Source organism: Calonectris borealis, chromosome 3 (assembly GCF_964195595.1).
Source record: "Calonectris borealis chromosome 3, bCalBor7.hap1.2, whole genome shotgun sequence".
Classification (NCBI taxonomy): Eukaryota; Metazoa; Chordata; class Aves; order Procellariiformes; family Procellariidae; genus Calonectris; species Calonectris borealis.
The window spans coordinates 114,038,005-114,063,560 of NC_134314.1; the positions used below are offsets into that span (position 1 = coordinate 114,038,005).

At 44.7% G+C, this 25,556-nt stretch overlaps 1 protein-coding gene across 7 annotated transcripts in view; it reads left to right on the forward strand.

The window, feature by feature from the left end:
• The first annotated feature begins 17 nt into the window (after nt 1-17).
• SNX5 (sorting nexin 5) overlaps nt 18-25,556 on the forward strand; it is a 50,218-nt gene continuing 24,679 nt past the window's right edge. The window contains exons 1-14 of one of the 7 annotated variants that reach the window (XM_075147386.1): nt 96-151; nt 1,835-1,934; nt 9,162-9,266; nt 9,778-9,888; nt 10,468-10,589; nt 10,920-11,043; nt 11,679-11,774; nt 12,647-12,752; nt 12,832-12,907; nt 13,749-13,788; nt 13,880-13,966; nt 15,078-15,237; nt 16,000-16,085; nt 17,109-17,679. In XM_075147386.1, the coding sequence (XP_075003487.1) occupies nt 10,516-10,589; nt 10,920-11,043; nt 11,679-11,774; nt 12,647-12,752; nt 12,832-12,907; nt 13,749-13,788; nt 13,880-13,966; nt 15,078-15,237; nt 16,000-16,085; nt 17,109-17,156 (897 nt within the window). In that variant the 5' untranslated portion in view covers nt 96-151; nt 1,835-1,934; nt 9,162-9,266; nt 9,778-9,888; nt 10,468-10,515 and the 3' untranslated portion in view covers nt 17,157-17,679. The other 6 variants (XM_075147383.1, XR_012673193.1, XM_075147382.1 and 3 more) reach the window with 6 other exon arrangements.

A 25,556-nucleotide genomic window follows, 5' to 3' on the forward strand; every position in this document is an offset into this window, starting at 1 on the left:
GCCGGGACGGCGGGGGCGTGTCGCTGGCGGCGTGAGGCGGCCGCGGCTCCGCCCCGGGTTATATGAGGCGGCGGCGGCGGCAGGGAGGGCGGTGAGCGGCTGGCCGCGCCTGGGCGACATGGCTTTGCTCCGAGAGGATGCGCAGAGCAAGGTGAGGGCGGCGGCCCGTGTCCGGCTGAGGCGAGCTGTGGGGGTGCGGCCGTGCCCCGCCGGGCTGAGGGCCGCGCTTACCCCCGGGCTGGCCCCGCGGGGTGTGAGGGAGCTCCCCGCCCTCTCTCCCCTGGCAGCACCGGCGCAGCGACAGGTTTTTATTTTTGTTCGTTTTAGTGTTTTTATTTCAATTATTTGGTTTCTTAGTCCTCGCGCTGCTTGCTTCCTGCACCCAAGGTCCTCTGAGGGCAGGTGATCAGGCTGCAGCTGCTCAGGGTGGGCGCGGGGTGCTGCCCCTGAAGGGAGGAGTGCCTAGAGAAAGATAAAGGGGGGGGGGGAAAAGGAAGGAAAAACCGGGTGGGAAGGAGGAGAAGGGGAGGGCTCTGCAGCTGCCAGAAGGCAGTGAGCGGAGCACCTGGTTTGTGGTGGGAGCAGGGTGACAAGCACGGCCTTGGAGCTGCAGGAGCTGGGCTGGCTGGGGGGATGCTGGAGCTGCTCGTCAGGACCTATGGCTGGGCCCTAGCGATGAAGTGCTGTAGGCGCTTCTGCTAGAGGCGTTTAAACTTGCCCTTCCTCAATGGGTCAACTGTCTTTTGTGTCTATGACTAGCCTTCCTGGTTGTGTGGCCTGTATTATTTAGACTGTCAGCTGTCACTTCAGCTGTGATGCCTCTTTCCTTTGGTTGTCACATTGGTAGCTGACTTGGTTTTCCTTTCTCTAATAGCAGTGTTGAAGCTTTAAGTGTCAAGGAGCTTATGTCTTGTCTTTGAGGGAGCATGGGGTGTTACCCCATGTTAAGACACTCAACTTCTTGGAGGAAATGCAAATTAAATGCTAAAACAGGAACTTCATGAACTAATGTGTGTGTATGTAGACAGAGCTTGGAATTATTTCACTTATTGAACAAGCTGCCTGGCTTAATCTACCTAGTCTACCTGGTTTAATAACTACCCCCAACACACCTTGAATAGAAGGTAGGACAGCCCTGTAACAGTTTGTGAGCTGCCTATTTGACTTTTGTACTGTTGCATCTGAATGTAGTCTTGCATTGTGACTAAGCTTAATTCACCTGCAGGAAGATAACTTGTGTTTTAAGCAGTTAAGGGTGCTTTTCAGTCTGTGTTTTCTCCAGCCTTTTGGAAGACGTATATTAGCTGGCTTGAGGGCTAGAATACACCTGCCTTGAATAACTTTTTTTAGATAATTTCCTTTCATCTGCTTCTCTTGCATATGAATCTTTTAAAACAGTCTTGATCCAATAGAAGAGGCAAAAGTTTGTTGAACAGGTATTTTCTAGTTATTTGTTTTGAGCTGTGAACTAGCCAGTGCTTTAACCTTTTTCTGCTACATGTGAAACTATTAGTATTAAAGTATCTGCCATTTGCAAATACTGAGTGAAAGTCTTTATAGGCTTGCAGGACGTGCAGGTGATGGGTGGAGGGGAAGGTAAAATATCAACTGTCTTGCAGCCATTGGTAACTTTGAGCATTTATGTGCCCTTTCTAACTTAACAGACAGGAATATTGGGGGGAGGGAAAAGCGTTCCCACGGTGAGGGCTTGAGTAGTTTTAAACTCTAACGCTAAATGGACAAAGATTAACTAGCTTGGTAGTAGGGCTGTCTTGGGATTCCAGCAGCTGGGGGGAGGATAGAAATACTCCTTATCTTGTCTGTTCCTGTTTAGGTAAGGAAACAGCAACATGGAACTGGTGTGTGGCCAGTAGATAAAGCCTATGCCTATAAAGGAAGCTTCATTAGGTATTAACCTTGAATAGGAATCATTGGTAAGTATAAACTAAAAACTGACCCTGAGGTGGTGAAGCAGGAGAGGATCAGGATATGTAGGAAGAGGAAGGGAGGATAAGGGTGGTTGGAAGTGCAGTGGGAAAGATGGTGTAATCTGTCATGGGGAGGAAAAGGCACTTCAGAAAGTGAAGCAAGTAGTGGGACTGCCAAGCTAAGTTTGTGCAAATACCCTGGTATTTCTTAATGTCAGTGGCTTGATAATATTTTAAAGGCTCCAGTCTGCAGTTAAACTGTTCTAGATCAAAATACTGAGAGTGAATATTGTAGCCCCTCTTTCTCAGAACAGTCAGTGGAACACAAAATGGTATGTCATAGTCTGGGACTTGCTGTTATCACTCCTGAACAGTGGTTCTCAGTGCTAGACAACTTCTGCTACATGTTCTGGAAAGAATGAGGGCCTACTGGATCTTGCTTATGCTTTGCAAGAAAACTGCTTCTGCATGCTGCTGAGCCCAAAAGCAAGTAGAGGGATGAACTGCTAGCAAGGTGAAAGATACTGGGTAAGGATAATGTATTGTCAAGGACGTACAGCCTCCATGAAGCTGGCCCAGCAATTTGGGCTAATGACACAATTTCAAATCCATGGGAGGTGAAGAGAGCATGTTGAGGCTGTATTGCTGAGACTCCCTAACATCAGCTCTGGCCTCACTGCAGGAGGTCAGCAAAACGTTCTTGTAGACGCTGACTGTGGCTTAGGGGTTTGCTTTGCTTGCACAATTTCCATTTTAGCTGGGCATGCTTCATGTTACAGATGGCATATGGGCTAAACGTCCTTAGGCATAGTCTGTGCTCTGCAGGCAGACTGCTGCAGCAGGGTGGATTTGACCTGCACTGCCAAAGCTGTTGCTTGACCCCTGGAGCTGAGGAAGCAGTGGGTTGGGTGGGGGTGTCCTGTGTGCTGCTAAGTGCAGCAAGGCAAGCTAGGGAGGCTTTTGTTCGGAATATGGGATCCTTGAATGTTGATAATGTCCTTCCCATAGCTCCCTCCCTCTGTAAGGAGGTGTGTGCCCACTAGGTTTCTGCAGGGAGTGGTGCAGAGATCCCTCTGACAGGAGAGCTAAGTGATCAGGCCAGCTTATCGCACAGCCAGTGGCAACAGGTGCTCTGGCTATAGAGGCTGCCTTCTGCTTACTTGGCAAGCGCTGCACTTGGTGAGGAATGCCATTTCAATGTGACTAAATTGAGCTGTTATTCCCTCTTTATCTTTGTTTTAAGCAAAATAATTAAACCATTGCATCACTGGAGTTCTACAGTCCAAAGTAACAAATTTGGGAGGGCATTTTCTGTAGCATAAGTAGGAACACGAAGACTGCGTGCAGGAAGACTAGTTCAATTTTCCCGGTTATATGTAACTTGGACTACTTCAGGACTGTTTCAGCTGAATGTCAGAGAGCTAACAGCAAGTCTGTTACAAAGGCTGCAAAATCAAAGCTTCCTATCTACTGTATTGGCTCTTTACTGCTGCATGTGTGCAATATACTTTCAGACATATCTTTAGTATTGTGATTAAAGGGAAACTTAAGATACTTGTGCTGAATGTGACTGAAACGTAGTTCCAGCAACTAATGCCACTATATCTGCTGGCCAGATACTCTGAAATTCTGCTGATTAACTCCTGGGTGTCGAAACAAGGCCCTCTGGAACTGAGGACTCTGTATAAACTGCCAGAAAACATCATGATCTTTTAGTGCTCTCTGGAGAGCACTTAAACTGGTTAATTAGAAAGACTACTATCTAAAAAGTGATGGATGCTGGGTAGTGGCAGCAGTAATTACTACTGAAGTCTTGTTTGTGGCTGTTGCTTGAATGACAGCAGGGAGATGATCAGTAAGAGGAGAGGTTTTTTATAAGGTAGCTGACAATAAACAGAAAGCTTTGTGACATGTAAACCCTTGTGGAAGGGCTCCTTGCTCCTTTTGGGAGTCCGGCCGTGTGGAAAACCCCTGGATTAATCTGACTTTGAGAGCAAATACAGATTCTTACTTTGCTAGCAATCGGATGTTGTACACAGTTGCTTGCACTGGCAGATTCATTTGTTAAAATGCAGAAGTAACATCGAGTCATCTAGAACTGATGCTAAAACTGCAAAGGGTGTAATTTTAAAAGCAGCAGTTCTGGCCATTCAACAGAACTAAGCAGCTTCGGTGGCTGAGGGCATTGCCTCCCACTGGATGCTTGCAAGCATGAAGATGTTTGCTTTGGGTGAGATCTGATTGGAAACTTAAGTCTATCAAGCTGAAGCCTGGGTAGCTGGTGGTCATCGCTGGATTGTATTTAAATGATCCAGCTCTCTTGTTTGGGTTTCTTTTGTAACATCTCTAAGCAATAGAAAAAAGCAAGTGCTGTAAAACTCTACCTGGATTGGTAAGAGTAATGCTCTCTGCTGTCTTGTCTCTTGGGCTTCCAGATCAGGTGATTGTCATACTGTCCTAATTAGTACCATAAGAGCTATTTTTAGTCTTCTGGTCCTAAAGCTAGAAACATTAATCAATATGATGACTGACTGTTACTCTGGAGGGCTCTGCTTGATGTCTTGTTCTAATTTCCAGGTCAGACAGTTGTGGTGGACGGTATCTTTACTGAACAGGGAAAAGTTTTTCTTGAATCCTCAAGAAACTCTGGGTATCCCAATACAAGTCACGAAAGAGGCATGAGCCGAGAAGTGGAAGGCATCAGAGCAGCAGTAACAGTTGCTGTAGTCATTGCAAACCTCTAAGCTGTTTCTGAGAAAGGGAAATGGAGGTGAAAGCGGGGGCACTGTGCTGGGTTTGGGTGAGTGTTTCAGTTTGCAGCCAACCCAGCTGTTTCCCCACTGTGCTGCTCCAGGAGTCACCATCCTCTGTACCTCTTCGGGCATGTGCTGTAAGTAAGGAATAATCTATCACCAGCTGCTGAGCTTGGATTATATCCCTCCCTTCCCCGAGGGTGCTGGGGGACAGACTGGTTTCTGGTAACTGGGATAGGGAAACTTCAGTTCTCTTGCCCACTGCCTTGAGCGCAGGGAGGAAGCAATGATGTCCTAGCAGAGAAATGCCTCCAGATACAAAGGAGCTGCCAGGCATGGCAGGCTAGAGAGCTAAGATGGAGTAGTTTCCTGGGAAGGTCTTGGGTTGGGTGCCTGCTGTGATAAAGGAACAAGCCTGAGGCCTAGAGATGAAAGTTTAATTCCTCTGCTCTGCACAGCCTTCATGTGACCATAAGCAAGTTGGTCCTCATTCCTGCTTGTAGGATGGGTGTAGGAGGGATGGTGGAATGAAAGGTCCTGAATGAGCCAATGCTGCAGGAGCCGGTGCTTGTGTTGATCAAGGGTTGGTGTGGAACGTCTGCTCTAGGTGCACTGGGTTAATGCCTTATAGAGCTGTGGTAACAAGAGTGGGGCTTCTTGCTTCCAGTTCATTGGGGAAATGCTGCCCCAGCACTTTCTGTAGGGGAAACAAAGCACTCCGTCCTCCTGAAGTCAGACAGTGTGAATGCTCTCTTTGTAGTCTGAGCCTTGCTGCTGTGATTGTGTAATCCTAAAGGTCTCTGGCCTGGAGTTAGGAGCCCACAATGACCTTCACAGGACTAGAGCAGGCCAGTGGTTTTATAATCCTCTGTTTCATATGGCTCCAGGTCCTTCACTGAAGACCAGACTCCTGAAGGGTAGAGGTGATAATTGTGTGCTGTCTTCAAACAGTGATATGCTTGATGTTTGAGCCTGCAGTGGCCTTTAAGTATAGGCCGGATCATGTACATTTAGAGCAGATGTTTAGGGTAGGAGAGGTACAGGATTTTTTTATGGCTTCATGTAGTCCTGAGGGGCAGAATCCCGCTACTGTATATAGGGGTGTTCTTGACTCTTGTCCTGTTTCTGGGCTGTCTTGCCCTTTGGGCCCTATGTATAGTACATACTGCTCTGGAGTGCACAGCTGAGCACTGCTGCTGACTCCCAGTTGTTTCTGTGTAAATAAGGCCCTGCTGGGGCAATAAGCTCTGCTGCAGTAGCATACCTGGGGATTGTTGAAGCTGTAGGTTGTGTTCTTGCCCCATTACCTCTGCAGTTTATGGTGCTAGTGCAGGGGAGAAATGCCCATGACATGTGAACTGCTTTAATCTGACAAAGCAGTACCATCTTGTGTCCATCTCTTGTGCAGGCAACTACTAGACATGGAGGGCTGTGCGGACAGCATCTAATCACGGGTTACTTTCTCCACAACACTTAATAAGAACGTTCACAAGTTCAGGACTGGCTGATTTGTGTAATTCTTTCCTTAGTTTAGCTGAGAGAAAGCAGTTTCCTTTGGCTTATCGTACTTTCCAGACTCAGCAGTTCATATTGTTAGCACTGCTGATCCTGTTTGGACAGTAAAGATAAGTAAGCAGGATGCAAAACACTGGGGTCTGCATCTCACTGTGTTGGCTGCTAGTGTTATCTGGCTGGGAAGCACTGACCAACTTGCTTTTCATTCAGTTGGCAACAGACAGTGAGCTGTGCTCCCGGAGAAACTAATGTCTGAATGGTGGCCTTCTACCTATCCTTCCTCAAGTGCTTGAATGGGGCATCTTCTAAACTGGTGTCAGTGACCTCCGAACCATGCGCCTTTGTGCTGTTTGGTCTGTGCCTTCCTAGCAAGTCCCAGAATCACATGCCTGTAGGGGGGATATAATAATCTGTCCCATAAGGTGGCTGGAGAGAAGCAACTGTCCTGTTGGAGTCCCTGTAGTGTTTGGAGTCCCACCATGTCCATTTGCACGTGAGCAGTGCTGGAACTGTTAAGAACTGTGTTCCAGGGCACACTCTGTAAGCTCAACGTCCTTGCTTGCTGCCAAGGCAGTACCCAAGGTGGGATAAAAGCCTTCTGTCCTGCAGAATGGGAAGCTCAATGTGCTGCATACAAAGTCTTTCCATAGTCGTAAAGCTTAAAAAGGTGTATCTCTTACCTACCTCCTTCTAACTCTAGCTAACAGCTAGTGTGCAGCAGATGAAGTCTTTTTAGCGCGGCTGGAAGGGTGAGGGTACAGTGACTGGGCTATCCCTCACTTAGGCATGAGAACCTGATCATAGATGATAGCAGTAACCATCAGTGGTAGTGGGAGTCTAGGCAGGGGCAGGCTGGATAGAGGCAAATGCATGCTAGTCTGACAGCTGTGTCCTCTGCAGGCAGCCAGAGAGGCTTGTCATCTACCAGGTCTGGACTGCAGTATGCAGATGGCCAGACTAGGGGGAGGGAGTTTCCAAAGGTTTTGGAAGCGAAGCTTCACCTTATAAAGGGCAGCCTCTCAGCAGTTCTTATGCAGCTTTACAGAAGCTTAAGGCAGCATTCAAGCTATCTGTGATACGGCAGGATTGCTCAGATGCTGTCTGGCACCGTTTGCTTGTGGGCTTTGGTGCTGAAACTTCTTGTGCTTAGCAGGTGGTCAGGGCAAGCTCCTGGCTGGTGGGGTCTGTGCGCTCGTATGCTACAGGGTGGTGAAATAACATCAGTCATGGCCCAGTTCTCTAACTTGCTTTCGTGGGAAGGCATTTGGAATTATCTGAATGAAGGATAACCTCAGGATTCAGCCTGGCTCTGACAATCACTCTTCAGCAAACTTCCTGTGTTGTGACCCTGATCTCTGACAGTTTCTCCCTTATGCAGAAAATAAGAATGATTTGTTAGGCTGCAGCACTGAAGGGAGGGCCTCTTAGAAGACAGGTTTCATAGCACAGGAACCACCATAATGCGATAGGCTGAGGTTCCTGCATGCTTCTGGAATACAGATGACTGAAGCTGGTGATCACTAGTGCCTAATAGCTTGTAAAAGTCGATTCCTTGGTGTCTAAATACATGATTCTACTTCATGTAAGAACTGGATGTATGCGTTAATCTTGGTAATCTATGCTGGATATGCTTAAACTTTTTTGCTTGCTTCTGAGGTCCTGTAGGGAATTGAAGCTATTTGTTTTCAATGGTTGGGTACAAGCAGTGAAGTACAACTTGATAAAGGAAGTTCAAATTGTAAACCAGAGGGAGAAATGGGCTGGTGGCTATGCTGAATCTTACCACTCATGAGTGCAGCCTGGCCACTTCCCTGGCTTCCCAGAACAGGGTGGCATGCTGAGCATCAAGGCGTTGTCTGCTCTGAGTCAGAAAGTGCTGTCGTATGGAATTTCAGTAGGACTATGACTTGAGGATGTTAGTGGTGTATAACCTAGAGCATCTTCAACTGAGAAGGCTATTTCACTGCTCTAGAAAAGTTTAAGTGTGTTTGAAATTGTACTCTGAGTGTAGGCTGTTGGAATGAAGAAATAAGTCCCTGAAGGAAGATGCTGGCTCTGCTTAAGGCCTGTCTGAAGCACTGGGAAGGCAAGTCAGTTTTGAACCTGGTATGCTCTGAGGTCTCCGGTAAAGGGTTCCTCCCATAACATGTTCAGAAGCCTCTTCCGAGCTGCTCTAAGTGGAAACAAATAGCATTAAAATGTTGCCAGACACAAAGCTCTGTCTAGAAAGGATAAGATAAAACCTGGATTTAGGAGAGGAAGAGACTTGCAGTTACAAGCAATAAATAGCTTTTTATAAAGCAAAGTTCAGATATCTTTGAGGCTAGTTTTTGTACCAACTTACTGGAGCTTTCCTTAACAGCAAATAGGCATTCTAGCAGCAATGAATAACATGATGCCAGGTATCCTGAAAATAAGATTCAGCAGGTGCAGTGTTAGTGCCACAGTGTTCTTGGGTTTTGGTCCTGTTTCTGGCAAACAGTTGGCTCTTAGACTTTATGGGAGCCTAAAGAGGTTTCATGCCCCATTTTTCCCCAAGGTCAGCTGTTCTGCCACATATTGTGGAGGCACAGGATAATGAAGAGAGAACTACTAGGGGTGGTTGTTATCTTCTAAATGGCATAATAGGCTTTGGCTTAATGTGCTCTAAGTAAACAAGCTGGAGAAGTACTGGAAGTAGGATGCTTCTTGCGAGAGAAGACTTCCCAAATACCTCTAGTGTGAAGTCTAACAATCAGTTCTTCAGGCTTTAAGCTAACAAGCCTTTTTCCTTTCCTGTATTTGGAAGGGAAGGCTTGTCAGTGATGTGCAGGTAGCGTCAAGGCTGTCACGCTTGTCCATATGTGCTGTTCCTGGAGGCAGTGGTTTAGTGCAATGTGGTTCTTGTTGGCAGCTGATGACCAGTCTAGCTTCACTAAACCTACTTGATGCTTGACCAAGGCTTATATTGTGAATTCTGTTGCAGCTGAGGTCTGTATCTGTAGACCTGAATGTTGATCCTTCTCTCCAAATTGATATACCTGATGCCCTAAGTGAAAAGGACAGAGTGAAGTTCACTGTGCATACTAAGGTAAGATCATGGAGTAGAAAGTGGTCTTCATAAACGTTATGCAAGTAATCTGTGTGTTTGCATTACACATACCTGTAAATATGGGCTTGGCGATGAAGGAAATCTAATTAGATGGAGCTTTTCCACTTAAAGGTGGCCTGAGGGTATATTTTTGCAGAAACTTCAGATTTCCTAAGACTTGAACACCCTCTGAATAGAGACAAGGTAGCTGATACACTAGATTGGCTTTGCTGAGGAATCCTAGCTTGACACCAGAAGGCTGGGGGGTAGGGGTGGGGAAACCAGCTACTCTCAAACTTCACAAAATAAACTGCATTAATGCTGTTCCACAACAGTGCCTTTTCTTTAAATAGTCTCCTTAGTAGTAAGGCGCTCGAACGAGTGCCAGCTCAGCTAAAAGGGAGTAGGCGAGGCTCTTACTAGGCAAAATAGCTTCCTTTGGAAACGGACAGAACTGTTTCTAAAAGCACTAATTTACAAAACAGTAGGGCTTCTATATCTTCTTTTCCAGACTACACTGCCAGCTTTTCAAAGCCCTGAGTTTTCAGTTACAAGGCAGCACGAAGACTTTGTGTGGCTGCATGATACACTCACTGAAACTGAAGAGTATGCAGGACTCATTGTAAGTACTTCCTCAAAAATGTAATTCTAAGTGAAAGACTACAGCGATTTAAAGTGCATACTAGTAACAGCATAAAGTCTGCTTTACCAATGTTACTAGTGTTTCATGACTTGGGTATTCCCTATGCTTCCTTTTGCCTTAATTCTGAAACAACTCGAGTGGTATGGCTCTGTTAACTTTCCATATAGATTGGAGCAGCAAAAAAAGCTTGATGCTCTGAGAGTTCCCAACTGTATGGTGGTATCAATATCTGCCTGAAGATAATACAGTGAAATACTCTATTTAATATAGTCTTTCTTTTCTATCATGATTCTTTAGGGAGGCCAGAGAAGATGGCTGGCTACGGGGTGGATTATAGAGGCTGTTCCTCTCGGTTGGTTTCCCTCCTGGGGCAGAGGTAGCACAGAGCTGGGAGGGGCAAACAGGGGCCTAGACATCAACATGTCTCTAGAATCCCTGGGTGAAGAGCCTTGCTGGCTTGCCATGACCAGGCAAAAGGGCCTCCTTCCAGAGAAGGCTAGAAGTGGTTTTGGAAAACTTTATTTGCTAGCATCTATCACTAACTAATTCCTTGGCTAGATACCTCCAGCACCTTCAAAGCCTGACTTTGATGGTCCCAGAGAGAAGATGCAGAAGCTAGGGGAAGGAGAGGTGTCTATGACAAAGGAAGAGTTTGCCAAAATGAAGCAAGAGCTGGAAGCGTAAGTAAATGGCTCTACTGCCAAAAGCTGCACTTAAAGAAGCCTCCTGGGAGAGCAAGTTATTTGGTGGTAACTGATCTTGAGTGTGACCGTTTTGAAGGGTGTCTGCTGCTGCATAATCTTTAAAATCCTGGAGCTGGGGTGTTGCCAAAAGTTTCTCTCAAACTGGAAAACTTCCTAGCTAAAGAGATTGAAAATAGCTTCTCTATCACTAGCTAGCTATTTCAGAAGCATGCTGTTGAATATTTTCACTGTATAAATTTAAAGCAATTCTTTGTATATTGAAGAAGGCAGTACAAGAGAGGATCTCAGTCTGTTCTTTCCTTTCAGTGAATACCTTGCTGTCTTCAAGAAGACTGTATCATCACATGAAATCTTCCTTCAGCGGATTTCTTCTCATCCTGTGCTCAGCAAAGATCGCAATTTTCATGTTTTCCTGGAGTATGACCAGGATGTAAGAGACTTTTGGGTTTTTTCCTCCTTTCAGAGTGAGGCAAGGTGTTAGGAGTGCTGTCACTTTTCTGGGCACAGTCAGAATGCTATGTAAATTTATGTACAGTGTCAGCAAGCAGATGTTGCCAGTACTTCTGTGAGATGGTTAAAGGATGAAAGCCTGACCCTTTGACCTTTTTCTGCTATAAATCTCAGTGTTTCTTAATCCTAGTCAAGTTGGTTAGGAAGCCAACTTTGTAAGTCTTGACATCTTAGGAACATGGTTCAGGTGTACCTGTGTTGTGTGTTGCATGGTCCTAAAATGGAAGAATGGAGATGTATTAAAGTTAGTACTGCATCTGTTTTGTGACACCTAATTATGAGTAATGGGTGCTGATCCAAGATATGTAAGAAGAAACTGAGCTGTTTCTGGGAATGGGAAAAATCTGTGGCACAGAATAGTTTAACAAATTCAAGTCAAACCATTTGTTACATGAGCCATCTTTGTACAGCTTATACGTATTATGGAGAGCTTGGAAATTAGCCTGCTCTGTCATATGCTAGATATAAATGATGTTACCACACTGCAAGTGTCAATATAGTCATTTTTTTCCCCCTCTGGATGACTTTAAAGCTGTCCTGGCCTCTCTGTTGCAGCTGAGTGTTCGGAGGAAAAACACAAAAGAGATGTTTGGTGGCTTTTTAAAGAGTGTGGTAAAGAGTGCTGATGAAGTCCTCTTCTCTGGAGTCAAGGTAAGGTAGTTGGTTGATGTCTTACTTGCTCTAATCTTGATTGTTTCTTGCTTCCCGCTCCAGGGAAGTTAGTTATGTCTGCTTCAGGCTTGATGTGTGTGAGGCTCAGTTACCAATACTAACAGTCCTTGTTACTGCTGTCCCAAGTTGGGTGGAATAGCCTATATTAGTTTTGACTTCTATAGAAATAAGACACTGAAGCTATAAGCTGTTAAACATTTAAGTGTATATTTAAAGTTTCTGGTGGATGTGCAAGAGTTGCCTTAACACCTGATACTGGTGGGGAGGAAGGAATTACACCTTCAGCAAATGTGCTTGTGGCTCGTCTACTTTGGAGCTCTGAACAAACATGATTTATGGGTTTGTGCTTGTACTAGATGAGACCAAAGACTCCTGTAACTGGAACAGCTTCAGCTTTTCTTTCATGTTGCCATGGTAGCTCTTTCTAATAGACTTACTGTCCTAAACACAGTGTCATGAAACATTACAGTGCATATAATGTTTGGTGTGGATGTGAAGCAAGCTTGTAAACTGCTTACTGCTTAGCTACTGTGTTGCAGCAGGCCTGGGAACTAAAATTCCAACAGTTGGTAGCCCTCTGATACCAACTTACTGGTTGCTTCAGACAACCTGCAGTGTTGAATAGTTGAGTGTCAAGTCCATCTTCACTTCATCATGAAGAAGAAACTTGCCAAATAGCTTGACTTGTCAAACCCATGGCTTGGGGTCTTGTCTTGAACTCTGCTCTTCAGTAGAGATTGATGGGCATAATGCTTAGGTGGCTTGGTTATTTCTTTAGCCCTTCCCAAAATAGGGAAGAGCTTGTATTCTGCAGTAATGTAACTGACTTAACAGGTTATACTCTCTTTCAGGAAGTAGAAGACTTTTTTGAGCAAGAGAAGACTTTTCTTGTAAACTACTACAACAGAATCAAGGATGCATGTGGAAAAGCAGATAAGATGACAAGATCTCATAAAAGTGAATCTTTTCAAAGACCTTTCTAAAGACTTTGCAGTCTTCCTGATTTCAGCCTGAAAACCTTGTCTTGTTCTTGCAGATGTTGCAGATGACTATATTTATACTTCAGCTTGCTTGAACAGCCTGGCATTAGAAGAACCTACAGTTATCAAAAAGTAAGCAACTCTAACTGTTCATAAACATATTCTGAGTCTGGGAATATCAAGTTCCTTCTGTAAAATCCAGGGGATTGAGTCACAGCTGATTAGAGTTTCTTGAATTTCAAGCAAGTGGCATTGAAACTTCCTTTCCTCTGATGCTTCTGGTGCAACAGACCTAAAATTATCAATTGCATCTGACTCTTAACTAGCTGATCTTTTGCCAGTTGTGCCTGGAGCTGAATTGTGCTGGTCATCAAAGCTCCTTCTAAACAGAAGTCTCCTTGAATTTTTTTCAGGTCACAAACTTCCAAAGAATATGGGAGAAAGGAGTTATGCATCTGTGTTCTAATGTGTTGTTAAGTACAACCACAGCTTACACTAGGCCTGTATTATTTTCTGGACCTTTGAAGTTCCAGAATAGCAGGGTTTTTTAAGCCATGGAAGCCTAGTCACCTTTTCTGAAGTGAATTCTTCCACCTCTCTAAACTTTGCTATCAATTTACCAAGACCTTGTTAAAACAGAGTATATAGCTAAATAAACAAGACAGTTCATCTGTCTTGGAGTGTAGCAGCAGGGAAATTCTCCACAAGACCTTTCTGATCTAGAGGTCAGTGTTGTTACTTTAAATGATGTCTAGCTGCTCAAGTGTAATTGTCTGTTAGGCTGGAATCAGCACCTCTTGCATTGAACCTTTTGTCCAGGTCTTTGCCTAGACCTGAGTTCTTTTCAAGCTGTTGTCTGGGTCTGTATGGAGGAGTAAACTCCAGTCTTCAGCTTTTAGGTTTCCTGTCAGTTGATCCCAGCATTTATCAGACTAAAGTATCTAAAACTTATTTATGCAATTTTTCCCCCTAGGTACTTGTTGAAAGTTGCTGAGCTCTTTGAGAAACTCAGGGTAAGAGAAGCTTTGGGGGGGGGGGGAAGAATCTCTGAATCTGGATGTTGCTATTTCCTGTTACATACCAACTATCTGATCTCTTCTGCAGAAGGTAGAGAGTAGAGTTTCATCTGATGAAGACTTAAAGCTCTCTGAACTCTTGAGATACTACATGCTCAATATAGAAGCTGCTAAGGTGAGAACAGTTTTCTTTTTGAAGCTTAGTTTTATTACGGGCATCATGACTCACTCATGGTATTTTTTTGTGCTTTAAGACAGGAAGTTGGACCCTTGTTTTGCCTAAGAAACCTGGCACTCCTAAACTACAGCAGAATATAGAAACTATATCTTGGCTAGCTGCAGTCCAGCCCACTTACAGGAGGGCTGTTTAAGATCTCCACCAGTTTTCCTTTGGCATGTAGAGAAGAAGAACTCATTAGATTTCTGTAAGTTAGAGCAAACTGAATTTGAGTCTGCAGCAGCATTCTAACCCTTCCCCTGCCTGAGTACTCATGACTTGTCAGTAAAATCAATGATGACTACTTAAAAACCCTGATGTAAATCCCAACTACTAAAGTACTTTATCATGAATCTGCAGTAACATGTGAAGGCTATTGGAGTCTGGACTTCCAAGAGGGGTTTGGTAAACTGATGTGACTGCAAAAGCCTTGCCAGCAACTCTTTTCTAACCAATACTTGACTTGGCAAGGGGGTGACTATGCTGAGAAATGGTATCTAGGTATAACCTGATGGGCCTCTTCATCTAGTGTCATACCTCTAATGTATGTAGCCTGGAACATTCACTACAGGCTCCCTCTGTGTGGTGTACTGCTATTTAGATATCAATACTGCTGCTAAATTAGAGAAGAATTGGCACTGAGTCTGTACTGCTTCTCATGTCTAGGTTAGTATAGTGCTTCAGTCAAACTGTCAGATCTTCAACGAATTAAATGATAGTGTATCCCTTACTGGAAGTAGACTGAGGGAATTCAGAAAGTGCTATTACTCCTTAGTGGAGAGGCCCACCTTATAGAAGGATAAAGCTACTTTAAGGGAAAAAGCAATGCCTACAGTAGCCCTCGGACTTTCTTGACTAAAGCACAAGTGGCTGTCCTGAATACTTGATATTGCACTGGTGAAAGGCTCCTGTTGCTATGCTAAGAGCATAGCAGGTTATAATAGCTTGTTGGAAGAAGCAGAATCTGGTGCTGAAAGAAGTGAAACCTCCTGCTGCTAAGATAGCTGTAACCTCAATTTGGGAAGTAGTCCTCTTAAGGCTTTGATGCATTATTCCTCTCTACTTGCAGGATCTTCTGTACAGACGTACAAGGGCTCTTGTTGACTATGAAAACTCGAACAAAGCTCTAGATAAAGCCAGACTAAAGAGCAAGGACGTCAGGCTGGCTGAGGCACATCAACAGGATTGTTGTCAGAAGTTTGAAAAGATTTCAGAATCTGCAAAACAAGGTAAAACAGGCTTTGCTTTATTAATGCTGAAGGGAGATCTTAATGCAGTCCAGGTTTCCATCTGACCTTCAATACTGAAGGCTTCTGAACACTCTCCTGAAGCAAGTAGTCTGGACATCCCATGGGCAGTATAGATGCCTATAAAATTAATGCAGCTAAATATTTTTAAGAATAATTGTCTGAAGCAGAGCAATGTCAGTACTAGACCAACCTTAATTATAAGCCCCTAGTATTTGCTTTCCAGACTGAACTCTTGCTCTCAGCCTCCACCTGAAGGTAACTACCCAGGCTTCTGATTATCTTGATTAGAACTGTGTAAACAGGCTTTTGCTCTGTCCCAGTACAGCTGAGTGCCTCATACAGAGTTTCAAACACTGGTTCTTTAGTAGATGCCTTTGGACAATATAAAACAGAGGAAACATGCTGTCATGGTACACACGCTACTCCTTTAATGTTCTTGGTTTTTACAAGTTCTGTATTCTCACAGAATTTGTGTGACTGGCTTCTGTTTTATTCCAGTTATCTTCCTACAAAACCTTTTTGTCTTGGGCAAGCTGTCTGTTTCCTCACCAAGATGTCAGTGTCATGTGATGAATGCATCTTCTGGCTAGAAACAGCAAGACTAACTCTTGAACCTTTTTGTGGTCAAATACTGTAACTAGAGCTGTACAACAGAACTCATGAAACATAAGGGGCATTACTGAAACTTCAGTCACACTTTGTACATCTGTCTTATCTTTATTTGTTCTTTCTTCCGTACAGAACTGATGAGCTTCAAACAGAAGAGAATAGCAGCGTTCCGCAAAAACCTGATTGAAATGGCAGAACTGGAAATAAAACATGCAAAGGTGTGTTCTTTTTGAAATTTAACCGGCATAGCTTGAGAGAAGTGAGTACTGTGTAATTTGAAGGATTTTCTGGGTTCCCTTTAAAACTAGGAAGTGTAAAATAGAACAGTTGGGCTCTTTAGCTGAGATCTGAAGAGGGGAAGGAAAGGATGTGGAAAGCTGTAGGGTGTAGTGCATACAAAGAACAAATGCTGACAGTCTTATTTGTCCTATGCAGAAAGTCTGTTTTCAGCCTGTCACTCCTAGGACAGCAGCCTATTGCACTGCAAGTGAGAAGTCTCAATTTTGCAGGTAGTACACAACAGCTAACTTCCTAACTTCCCAGGAAGCAGCCGCATCGGTGGGGTTTGACCCCTCCTGCATCTAGAGGCAGCTGCTGCTTCAAGTGTTCCTGAGTGCTGTGAGAGCACATCATGCAGCTTGTGATCTAGCTGTCAGCCTTTCTCACTTGTTTGCCAGTGAAGGGGGACACCGGCTTTGTAGCAGCCTCTGCCAAGCTTTACTGAGCAGGCTTCAAGTTGGCTGCAGAGACCACACTGCGTACTGCCAGCTTAACCCAGGAAAGTGTACACAGGTTACAGGGTCTGCTAATTTAGTGTAGAGAACAAAGCAGGAAGCCTCAGGAAGAGGTAACTGTGCATCCTCAGCTTCTTTTGAAGAAGGAAAGTCTAATTTCCCTCTCCCTGAGTGTCCTGGAACTTCATCTCAGGTAGCTACTTTATTGCTGAGCTTGGCAATGCTGCTTAGTTTGGCCCACTTCTTTACTACTGTCTTTTACCTCTCTCTTTCCCACAAACTGAGTCATGATTGCAGGCCTGCAGGAGGAGGCAGATTGCAGACTGTATGATCTAGTTTTGATGCTTTACTGCTTGAATTCTTGTCTTTGCAGTATAAGCTCTTTAGCATTATCACAAGCCACAAAATCCTGGGATGGACCTACTATTTTGGAAGCTACTTCATTGTGGAAGTCAGGATTTAAATTATCAGTCATACTCATCCGAAACTAATTCTCTTCCTTTTCAGAACAATGTCTCTCTCCTGCAAAGCTGTATTGACTTGTTCAAGAACTAAGGCGCCTTATTCTGAAAATGTGAAAAAAGCATCAATTGCACTCAATGGCCAGGGGCAACTTATTGGCTTGACTTCATTAGCTTAAAATAAATATTGTCACTGAGATTCTGTTTGACTAATACTTAAATATGTTGATAGTGATACATTGACTTTATTGGTATAAATGAGAGCTGAATTGAGTATGAATTGTCTGGATGTAGCTAACATCCTGTTGGCTGATAACTCAAAATGAGTCAAATGTAAGAAATCAATTTGCTGCTGACTGACTTCATCTAGCAGAAAATGTTTTCTGAGAACTCCTTTTTTGCAGGATCATAAAGTAATCTGTCTCTTCATAGCCCTGATATATTTAAAACTTGCAAGTGGGAGTGACTTCTATAAATGTAGTAATTTTATAAAGTAAATGTCTTAACATTCCACTTCCCAGACAAATTTCTACTTACAATATATTTTGAATTTGTATAACTACATTCACTATTTGTACACTTGGGCAATACAGCAAATAAAGATGTCTGATACAACAAGCTGTTGTATGGCAAGACTTTGTGTGGGATGTAAAATGACAAACTGAGGTTTCAGGCACAGACCTATCACAAATTAGTCATCACCTGGAGCTCTTCACTCAGACCACTAGAGATAAATATTTGACTCAATAGGATTGTTCTTGGAGTGGATGTTGACATGAAATGTGGGGACTCCAGGTCATGTTGCTGTTTGCATAGCTCTGTTCAACTTTTGCTTCCTATATGCTGCACACAAAGGAAAACAAGCCTTTCAAAAGCATTGATATGTATAGATGGCTTGGACTCCTTCATATTTTACTTTACTTTACAATGCTTCATATTTTGTCAATCTTTACACCTCCTGCTAGCAACAAGAGGCTGTTTAAAACTTCAGGGCTTCTGGAAGCATAGCCCCCTATAAGATAAACCTCTTTAAACTTAGTATAGCCAACTGGGTGTACACTGCCACAGCTGAGGCAACTCCGGCTATAAACCCCAGGGTCATCTTTCTACAGGTTGGCTATCATTTGGCATATGTGGATATAGGTCAGCGAGCCATACCCTTCTAAAGGCAGCTTTCTGAGTAAGAAGAGTTTCTGAGCCTTGCTTAATTTCTTGTGACTAAACTTCTAGTCACGCTTGAAGTAGGCTATGTGGCTGTGCTCTGGGCAGGCTGCCTGAAGCAGCTTCAACCAGAGAGACTCTGAGAATGGGCATCTCAGCAGCAGTATCTAAGGATTGTTCAATAGCTTACTTTTCCATGACCTATTTTTCTTTTTGGTACCCCATGAAAACTGTGCAGCTCTTACCAGCCACACCATCCTGCAGCAGTCTAGCTGAAAAATGTCTGAATTCTGTCTCCTTTTATCTTTGTTTGACAGTTTCAGGAACAGTTTCAACTGGCGGTTGATTAAGGCTTCTGGAGTTCAGGCTCAGCTTCTGCCTGAATAGCTCAGTTCCAGCAGCAGCCACATAAGTATATTGCTTGTGGATATGTGGCCCCTATATAGAAGAGAGCTGATAGGTAGCATCGCTGTCACCTATGACAGAGATATACAAACTCCTAGGCACTTGTCCTGGGGCAACTAGTGGCCCCACGCTGGACAATTCATGCTGGCAAAGCTTTAGCTTTTCCTAAAAATGCACACTGTGCCTCTTGCCCTTGCTTCTGGCTGCTTGATCCTAGGCTCTGCTGGTGTGCCAGCTGTGCCAGGATGAGCTTCTCCTAATGTGCTGTGGCTTTCGGAAGCCATGGTTTTGCTTCATGCCCTCTTGCACCTATTGCCTATGGCATAGGAGAAGTAGTATCTTGCTTATGCTGTTTTACAGTAAAATACTGTTATATGCTGAGTGTTTCTGAGCCTACCTCCATAGCTGGGTGGTCTTTGTGAATCAAAGTCAGTAGCCGGGAACTTGCAGCCTATACCTAACTGCCTTTGGGCTGAGTCTGAAGAAGTTGAGCTGTGACTACGTTTATCCTAAGCTACTTAAACTCAGTTCAAAGGCCTTTCTTATTTTCTCCAGAGAAAGGCTGCAGCTAGTATTGATATGACAAACAACCGTTTGTGTCCCTACTCCATAAGCAGTCTAGACTATTGTGGGCTTCATGCACTTCATGCACTGCCAGTAAGTGTGTTTGAACCCTTTTTTTTAACAAGCCTTATCACTTTTTTTTTTAAAAAAAAAAATACTCTTTTAGAGCTTTTCCATGAGATGTTTGCTCTTGTGTGGTTTGCACTCTAACTTCTTGACATAGCTTGACTTGGTTTAAAGTATTTAATCTGATCAGATTAAAGTATGCAAAAGACTTTGTGTGGATGCAAATATGGCTTTCTACTGATGTTGTAGTTATTGTAGTGATAGTTAATTTACAATAACTGCAAGAAATGGTAGCTATAAAGCAGTCTCTGCCAATAACACTGTTGCTCTGAAGGAAGCTGTTCTGTGTTAGCTATGCCAGTAGAGTGCATTGCAGTCAATGTCTGAAATGTGTTGACTTGGAAAATACTAGTCACAGTCCAGATTGCATTCCTGGAGGCCAGTGGGTGGCAGGCTGGGACAGCTGCTGATAACTAATTGCACAATGTGTACCCTCAGACTGAGTTGTAATGAAGTTGTAATGAAAGGCTGCTGCATGCCCCAGTTTCTTACCTGGCAGCTGGACATATGTTGATATATAAGAGAAATTAGCTGCATAGGTGAGCAGTCTGCTCATAAGGAAGGACAGAAATCTTTCTTCAACTGTGTAATATGACTGGACCTGACCTTCCTTGTAGCAGGGCTTTGAATAAAGTCTTAGCAGAATGAAGATCAGCACAGGCAAGTCAGTGTGATAAGGCAGGCTATCATCAATGTGAAAATAAGTTTTTAGAAATATTGCTGAGACTTAATTTGTAAAGGCTGGTTAGGGGGGATGAGAGCAGAGTTTCATAGATGTCCCAAACAAGCATTGACTCTAATGTACACATCATGATCACATCTGTAAAGCAGTTTACCTTTACAAGTTTGTTGCTCTGGTTCATGGATTGCAAATTGGCTTTGGAGAACAGGCACAAGCCTTATCACTGTGATGGTAACTGTGGTATGTGGCTTTTCACATCAGATGTCGGTTCCTCTCTGTCCATTTGAATGAGATCAGAGGGAAAACTAACGTTTGGTCAAGTTTACTAAGGTTTGTTAGACATCCAACTCTAGTGTTGTTGATGAAGGCAGATGCTGATACTACCTGGAGGTAAGCGTGCCACTGGTCTGCAGCACAAGTGCTTAGGTTAGTTCTATGCAATCCCTTCCAACCATGTTCCCTCCAAGAGCTTAAATAGCAGGTCTCTGCTAATCCAGCTTGCCTTGCCTGAAATGGGATCCCAGTAGTAGCTCAGCAGGTACAAATCTCCAGCCTACAGTCAAGGACATATTCTCTTAATACAGCTGGTAGCAGAGTTGCATCCCCTTGTACCTTGGTGCTGTGCTTGTGGCCTGCGTTATGGGAGATAGCATAGAGAAACTGCCCTCCAAGGGAGAATGTTTCTACTGGCATGCAGCTGCTGGGCTCGTAGGGTGTTACAGGATACAGTGCTCCCAAACGTGGTAAGTTTGGCGTCTAGCTTTTTCTCTTCCATCTTGGGGAGGAGCAGATGTTTTTCGTCCTCCCAACAGAAGCATGGATCCTGAGGAATCCAGCTGTGCGCTCAGTATTAGAGTGTAAGGAGGTGATTCGTGTCCTTGGACAGCAGTAGCACATCTCTGCTTACAGAGAAGCGATGATGACTGTTGGGATGGTGCAGGCAAGGTGGGCTAGAACCAAGTCCTTGGGTGCTGCAGGTATGTGGCTGGCTGTTGCCAGTGGAGCAGAGCTAGCAGTTAAGATGGGCACAGATCAGTGGATCTGGATCACAGTGCAAACCCAGGAGAGACTAGCAGCAGGATAGCTGGATGCAGAAGGCTGCAGTCTTGGTATGGTGTTTGCAGCGGGTCAGGCATACTAAAGTAAGAGCATCTTTGAGGTGGGTGAAACAGGTGGCGACTGTACTTAATAGTTGGCAGTATCTGGGTATTGGAGAACTGCAGGTGGGAACCAACCTGGTTGTGTAAGTAGAGGCTCATAAATGTGTCCTGTTGCACAAGATGAGTGCTTGTGATTTTACTTTGGCTGTCCCTTGGCTGCAGTTGACTGCTCTTCTGTGGAGACGTCGTAACTGCTAGTGTGACTGTTCTGCCTCCACTCCGATGCAGTGAAACATGTCGGTTTAAATGACTTTGAGTGCTCTCTTCTGTGGGTCTGTTTTACTTGGCAGTGGAATTGCAAGGTCACTTTCTGCAAGAGAGGGTGGTGGAGTCCTAGGCAGGTGGAAATGCATTGTGAGTGCTTCTCTGACGCTTTAGTTTCTTGTCAGCACTCAAAGGTAGAGTGCAGTGGCCGGATTGTGTGCACTTACTGCTTGCAGCACCTTAACTTCTTTTAGGTAAGGCTGTAGAAGTCTTCCCCATCAGTTAAGGGAGTCTCTTTCCCTATCTGTTTCTTGTTTAATGTTGCTTTGCTGTTACTTAAAAATTTCCTAAGTCTGTTTTGTGTGGGAAAACACCCCTGAGAGTCTGATTCACTGGTATAAAACAATGGTTAAAAGAAGTTTAAGGTTCCTGTTTAACGCTAGCCTACTACCTGCTTTGAAAACAACATACTGCTTTACTGTGTTTGGTTTAGTTTGGATCAAATTTGTTCTGCTCCCTCTCTGGGGAAGTTTAAAAGAAAAAAGAAAGCCTGGCTCCATAAAACAGCACAGATTTAGATTGCACCTGTGGCTCAGCCCAAAAATATACCTCAGGTTTGGTATAACGTGGGGGCTTCCAGCTCTTTCTTGAACTGCCCCTCCTTGAAGGCCTTGCTAAACAAAACCTCTTTAGGCATAAGAGGTTAATGAGCAGGTTAGTAGAGATGTTCTAGTAAAATTAACTTCTCTAGTTAAATTTGAGACAGCAACGGATGTAGTTTCATCACGAGCTTGCTGCCACTGAACTAACTTCCCCTCCTGTTTTGTTCCTATTGCATCCCTTTGGGCTGGTCCTGATGTTCGCATGGCCTTGTGCCAAGCTGATGTAACTCACTAAAATGGCATGAAATGGGCCAAAATGGAGATGGGCCAAAATGAAGACAGGCTTTTTGCCAAGTCAGTGCACTGAATCTGTGTTCCTGGAGCAGAGAAGCATGCAGGCCTGCGCAAGGGCGACTCAGAGGGGATGGAGAGGGGAGACCTTGCTGGGGAGGCTTAGCTTAGCTCAGCTGTGTTTTGAAACTGTTGGACCAGCACTGTTGGGTCCAGTAAGTGCTTCCCTTTCAGGAGGTTACTTCTAATGACTTCCACTCCCAGCAGGAGGACCTGGGCCATCTAAATCCAGGGCTGTCTGCACGATGGGGACCACCTTTGAACTGGGAACTGTTACTTGTTAGAAAAAGCTTGTCCTTTGGAAGGTGCATAGACAGCTCTTGCTGGGAGGTGGTGGTGGTTGGTGACTTCTCCAGAAAGATTTCCATCACTGGTGCTTGAGAAACTAATAACTCCCTCTGTGTGGGCAGTGCAGTGCTGGAGATTTACCCCCACTCGCAAACCTTTTAAGGAGGGCAGCAGAGTGGTTTTGGACCATGGGTGTGGAAAACATCAGCGAGTTGAAGCCCTGAGCTAACAGGCAGTGCCACTTTAAAATTTTTCATTCTGCTGTGGAGATTATTGGCACAGCCTCCTTCAGTAAATGCAAGGTTGTTGCCATGGAGGACAGGAAATCCCTCGTCTGCACAGAGAAGGAAAACATTGGAAACTGTCCTACTGTAAAGCACAGCTGCCTCTATGCTGGGAGAGGGGTGCTTGCTTCTACGAGGTGTTTTCCAAAGGTCTTGTTTTTTGTCTGCAAATCTTTGCACATATTTGCTCTGTTTCTTAGTGGACTGCTTGTGCTTTTAAAGAAGAGCTGGACAAAGGAAGTGGGAGCAGCTGGTTAGGACTAGTTTTAGGTGCCATGATTAATGTGAGAAGCAGGAGGGATTTCTGCTTGGGAGTAAGATACTTAACAAATTTACAGTGTCTGCCTCTCCTTTTAACTCTGTAGCTCTTCTTCTTCCTGTTTCCCTCTACTGTTTGCAGAGGAAGGTCTCTCCCTTTTCTTCCCTTGGACCTCTTAGAACAGGAGGCATCTCTGCTGTGGTGGGTCTGTGTTCTCCACCTGGCAATCTGAGATGTGTCCTGGCTGCTATCGCTGGAGGCGCAAATAGCAGTTTGGGCCGTGTGTGCAGCTCTAGCAGCTCGTCATCTGTTCCTGCAAAGACCTAGATGCTTAGAGCTGGCCTATCCTTATGAGATGGGGAAGAGGTGAGATTTGAGGAAGATCTTTCAGAACATGTTGGTGCCATCTTTCCACTGCAGGCTCTGCAAGCAGACCCAGTTCCCTCAGGAGTTGAGACCAGACAAGCCTGTGGTGGGTTAATCAGCTTTGTGAAGCCCTCACTGTTAACATCATCAAGTTGTATAAAGGTTGAGCTGCTTGGTTGCTGCTAGGCATGAATACCTAAGCCATCACCAGTCCTTGTCCTTCTTCCCTATGGTCTGCTTCAGGTGAGCAGATTACCGCTGATGTACACCGATGGTTATTGATCACCTGTAGATGGACCACTGGATCAGGACTTTCCCTTCCTCCAGAGACAGGTTTGTCATTTGCCTACTTCAGGTCTGGTTCTGTCCTATTGCTGTTCTGTTTGTCCACGCTGTTGCAGTCCTGAGTTGTGTTAGGTGCTGAACAGAAACCGAGAAAGCCATGTCCAGCTCGGTGAGTTTTAACCTCTGCTTGGCAATGTTTTCTGGGCCAAGTTTTTGTGCTGATGCTCATAAAGCTGAACTTGCTGTTTCAAGGCTCCGGAGGATACTCCTGGATGTAGACGGTGCTGTTATGGGAGGTGTCCTGGCTGGAGAGGAAAGGGAGCTGTGCGCTTTAACTTCTCATTGTACACCAATTGTTGCTTTTAACGTGGTGTGGTACTTCCTTTATGTTTAACTGAGCTATGTTGTTCCTAATGCTGTATGCTGTTATATCAGCAGCGAGGCCTCTGGGGATACCTCTTGGAAGCTGCTCATAGGGATGGTGTGGATGGATTTGAGGCACCTTTGGCACCCAGTGTGATGGGAACAGCATCAAAATCCCAGGGCTCTGGTTGTGGGGGTTAAACTCCTGGATCCTCCCTGAAGCTACTCCAGGATTTCTCTGGCAGCTGTTCCCGGACTTGCCACAGCCCAGCTTTTGTGCAGTGCAGAATGATGCAATCCTAGTTCAAACAACCCTCTTGCACTCTTTTTTCTCATGTTGGGAGAGCGTCTTCTGATGTAACCTGGCATTGTTGTGTTGACTTGCATGAACGCAAGGCTGATTTACACCGATAGGGCTCTCTGGCTGTGTTTGCCTAGCCCTGAATACAGCGGGTTGTGACGTCTGACGTGAGTCAACATGCAGCAACCTGATTCACATCTTCCTTCTATGACCGACCACAGAGCGCCACCTCCTCCTTTCTATACCAGCCTTCCCTAGGTATATTTGCACAAGTCAAGTCCCACCCTCTGTGCTGCTTTATTTTCCCATCGATAGCTGACGGTGTGTGTTTTAGATGTCTTCACCTTGACATGACGTGGTTCCTCTGCCCTGATGTGAGACTAGGCTTTTTAGGCTTTGCAGAAAGCTTGCTTCAACCCTGGGTCAGGCGTTCTGGGTCTGGTCTGGTACCACTTGGCCCACTGTTGTAGGGCCTGGCTGGGTTTCTTTAAGGCTGCCTGGTCCGTAAGGCATTTCTGGTCCTATGGCCTGTAAAACATGAGGTGACACGGAAACCAGTCACTGATGTCAACAAGACAATATGAAAAAAAGAGCCCTGCCTGTCCTTGTGTGTGTGAAAAGGGAGGAATTAAAGGCAATAAATGAAAACAGAGATGGTCTTGCTGATCTTCAATTTGGTTGTCAGTGACAACCATTCTGGCAACTGTGTGCAGCATGGAGCCTGTCTTTTATTTTCTAGAGGGACCAGGCTATCCTTTAGTTAAAAGAAGGGGCATGAACATGGCTCAGGGGAGAGCGAATGAATCGTCTCTCACATTAGACCCCAGGACAGTGTCTCCTTCGTTTGTGGCAAGGATTGGCAAAAAGGACAGCCAGAGTTTGGTCTTCTGCAGGAGGAACGAGGGAGGCCATGCCAATGGAGCCAACACTCCAAAAAAAGGACTGATGGGTGTGCAACTGCCCATCTTTTGCATCATGGATGCATACACCTATGAGCCTTCCTTTGTCAGACCCTTCAAGGGGCTCTGGAGAGGGTGACTTAGAAAATCCTTTGGTCTGCATGAAACCAAGTGCAAAATGTAACGTGGCACCT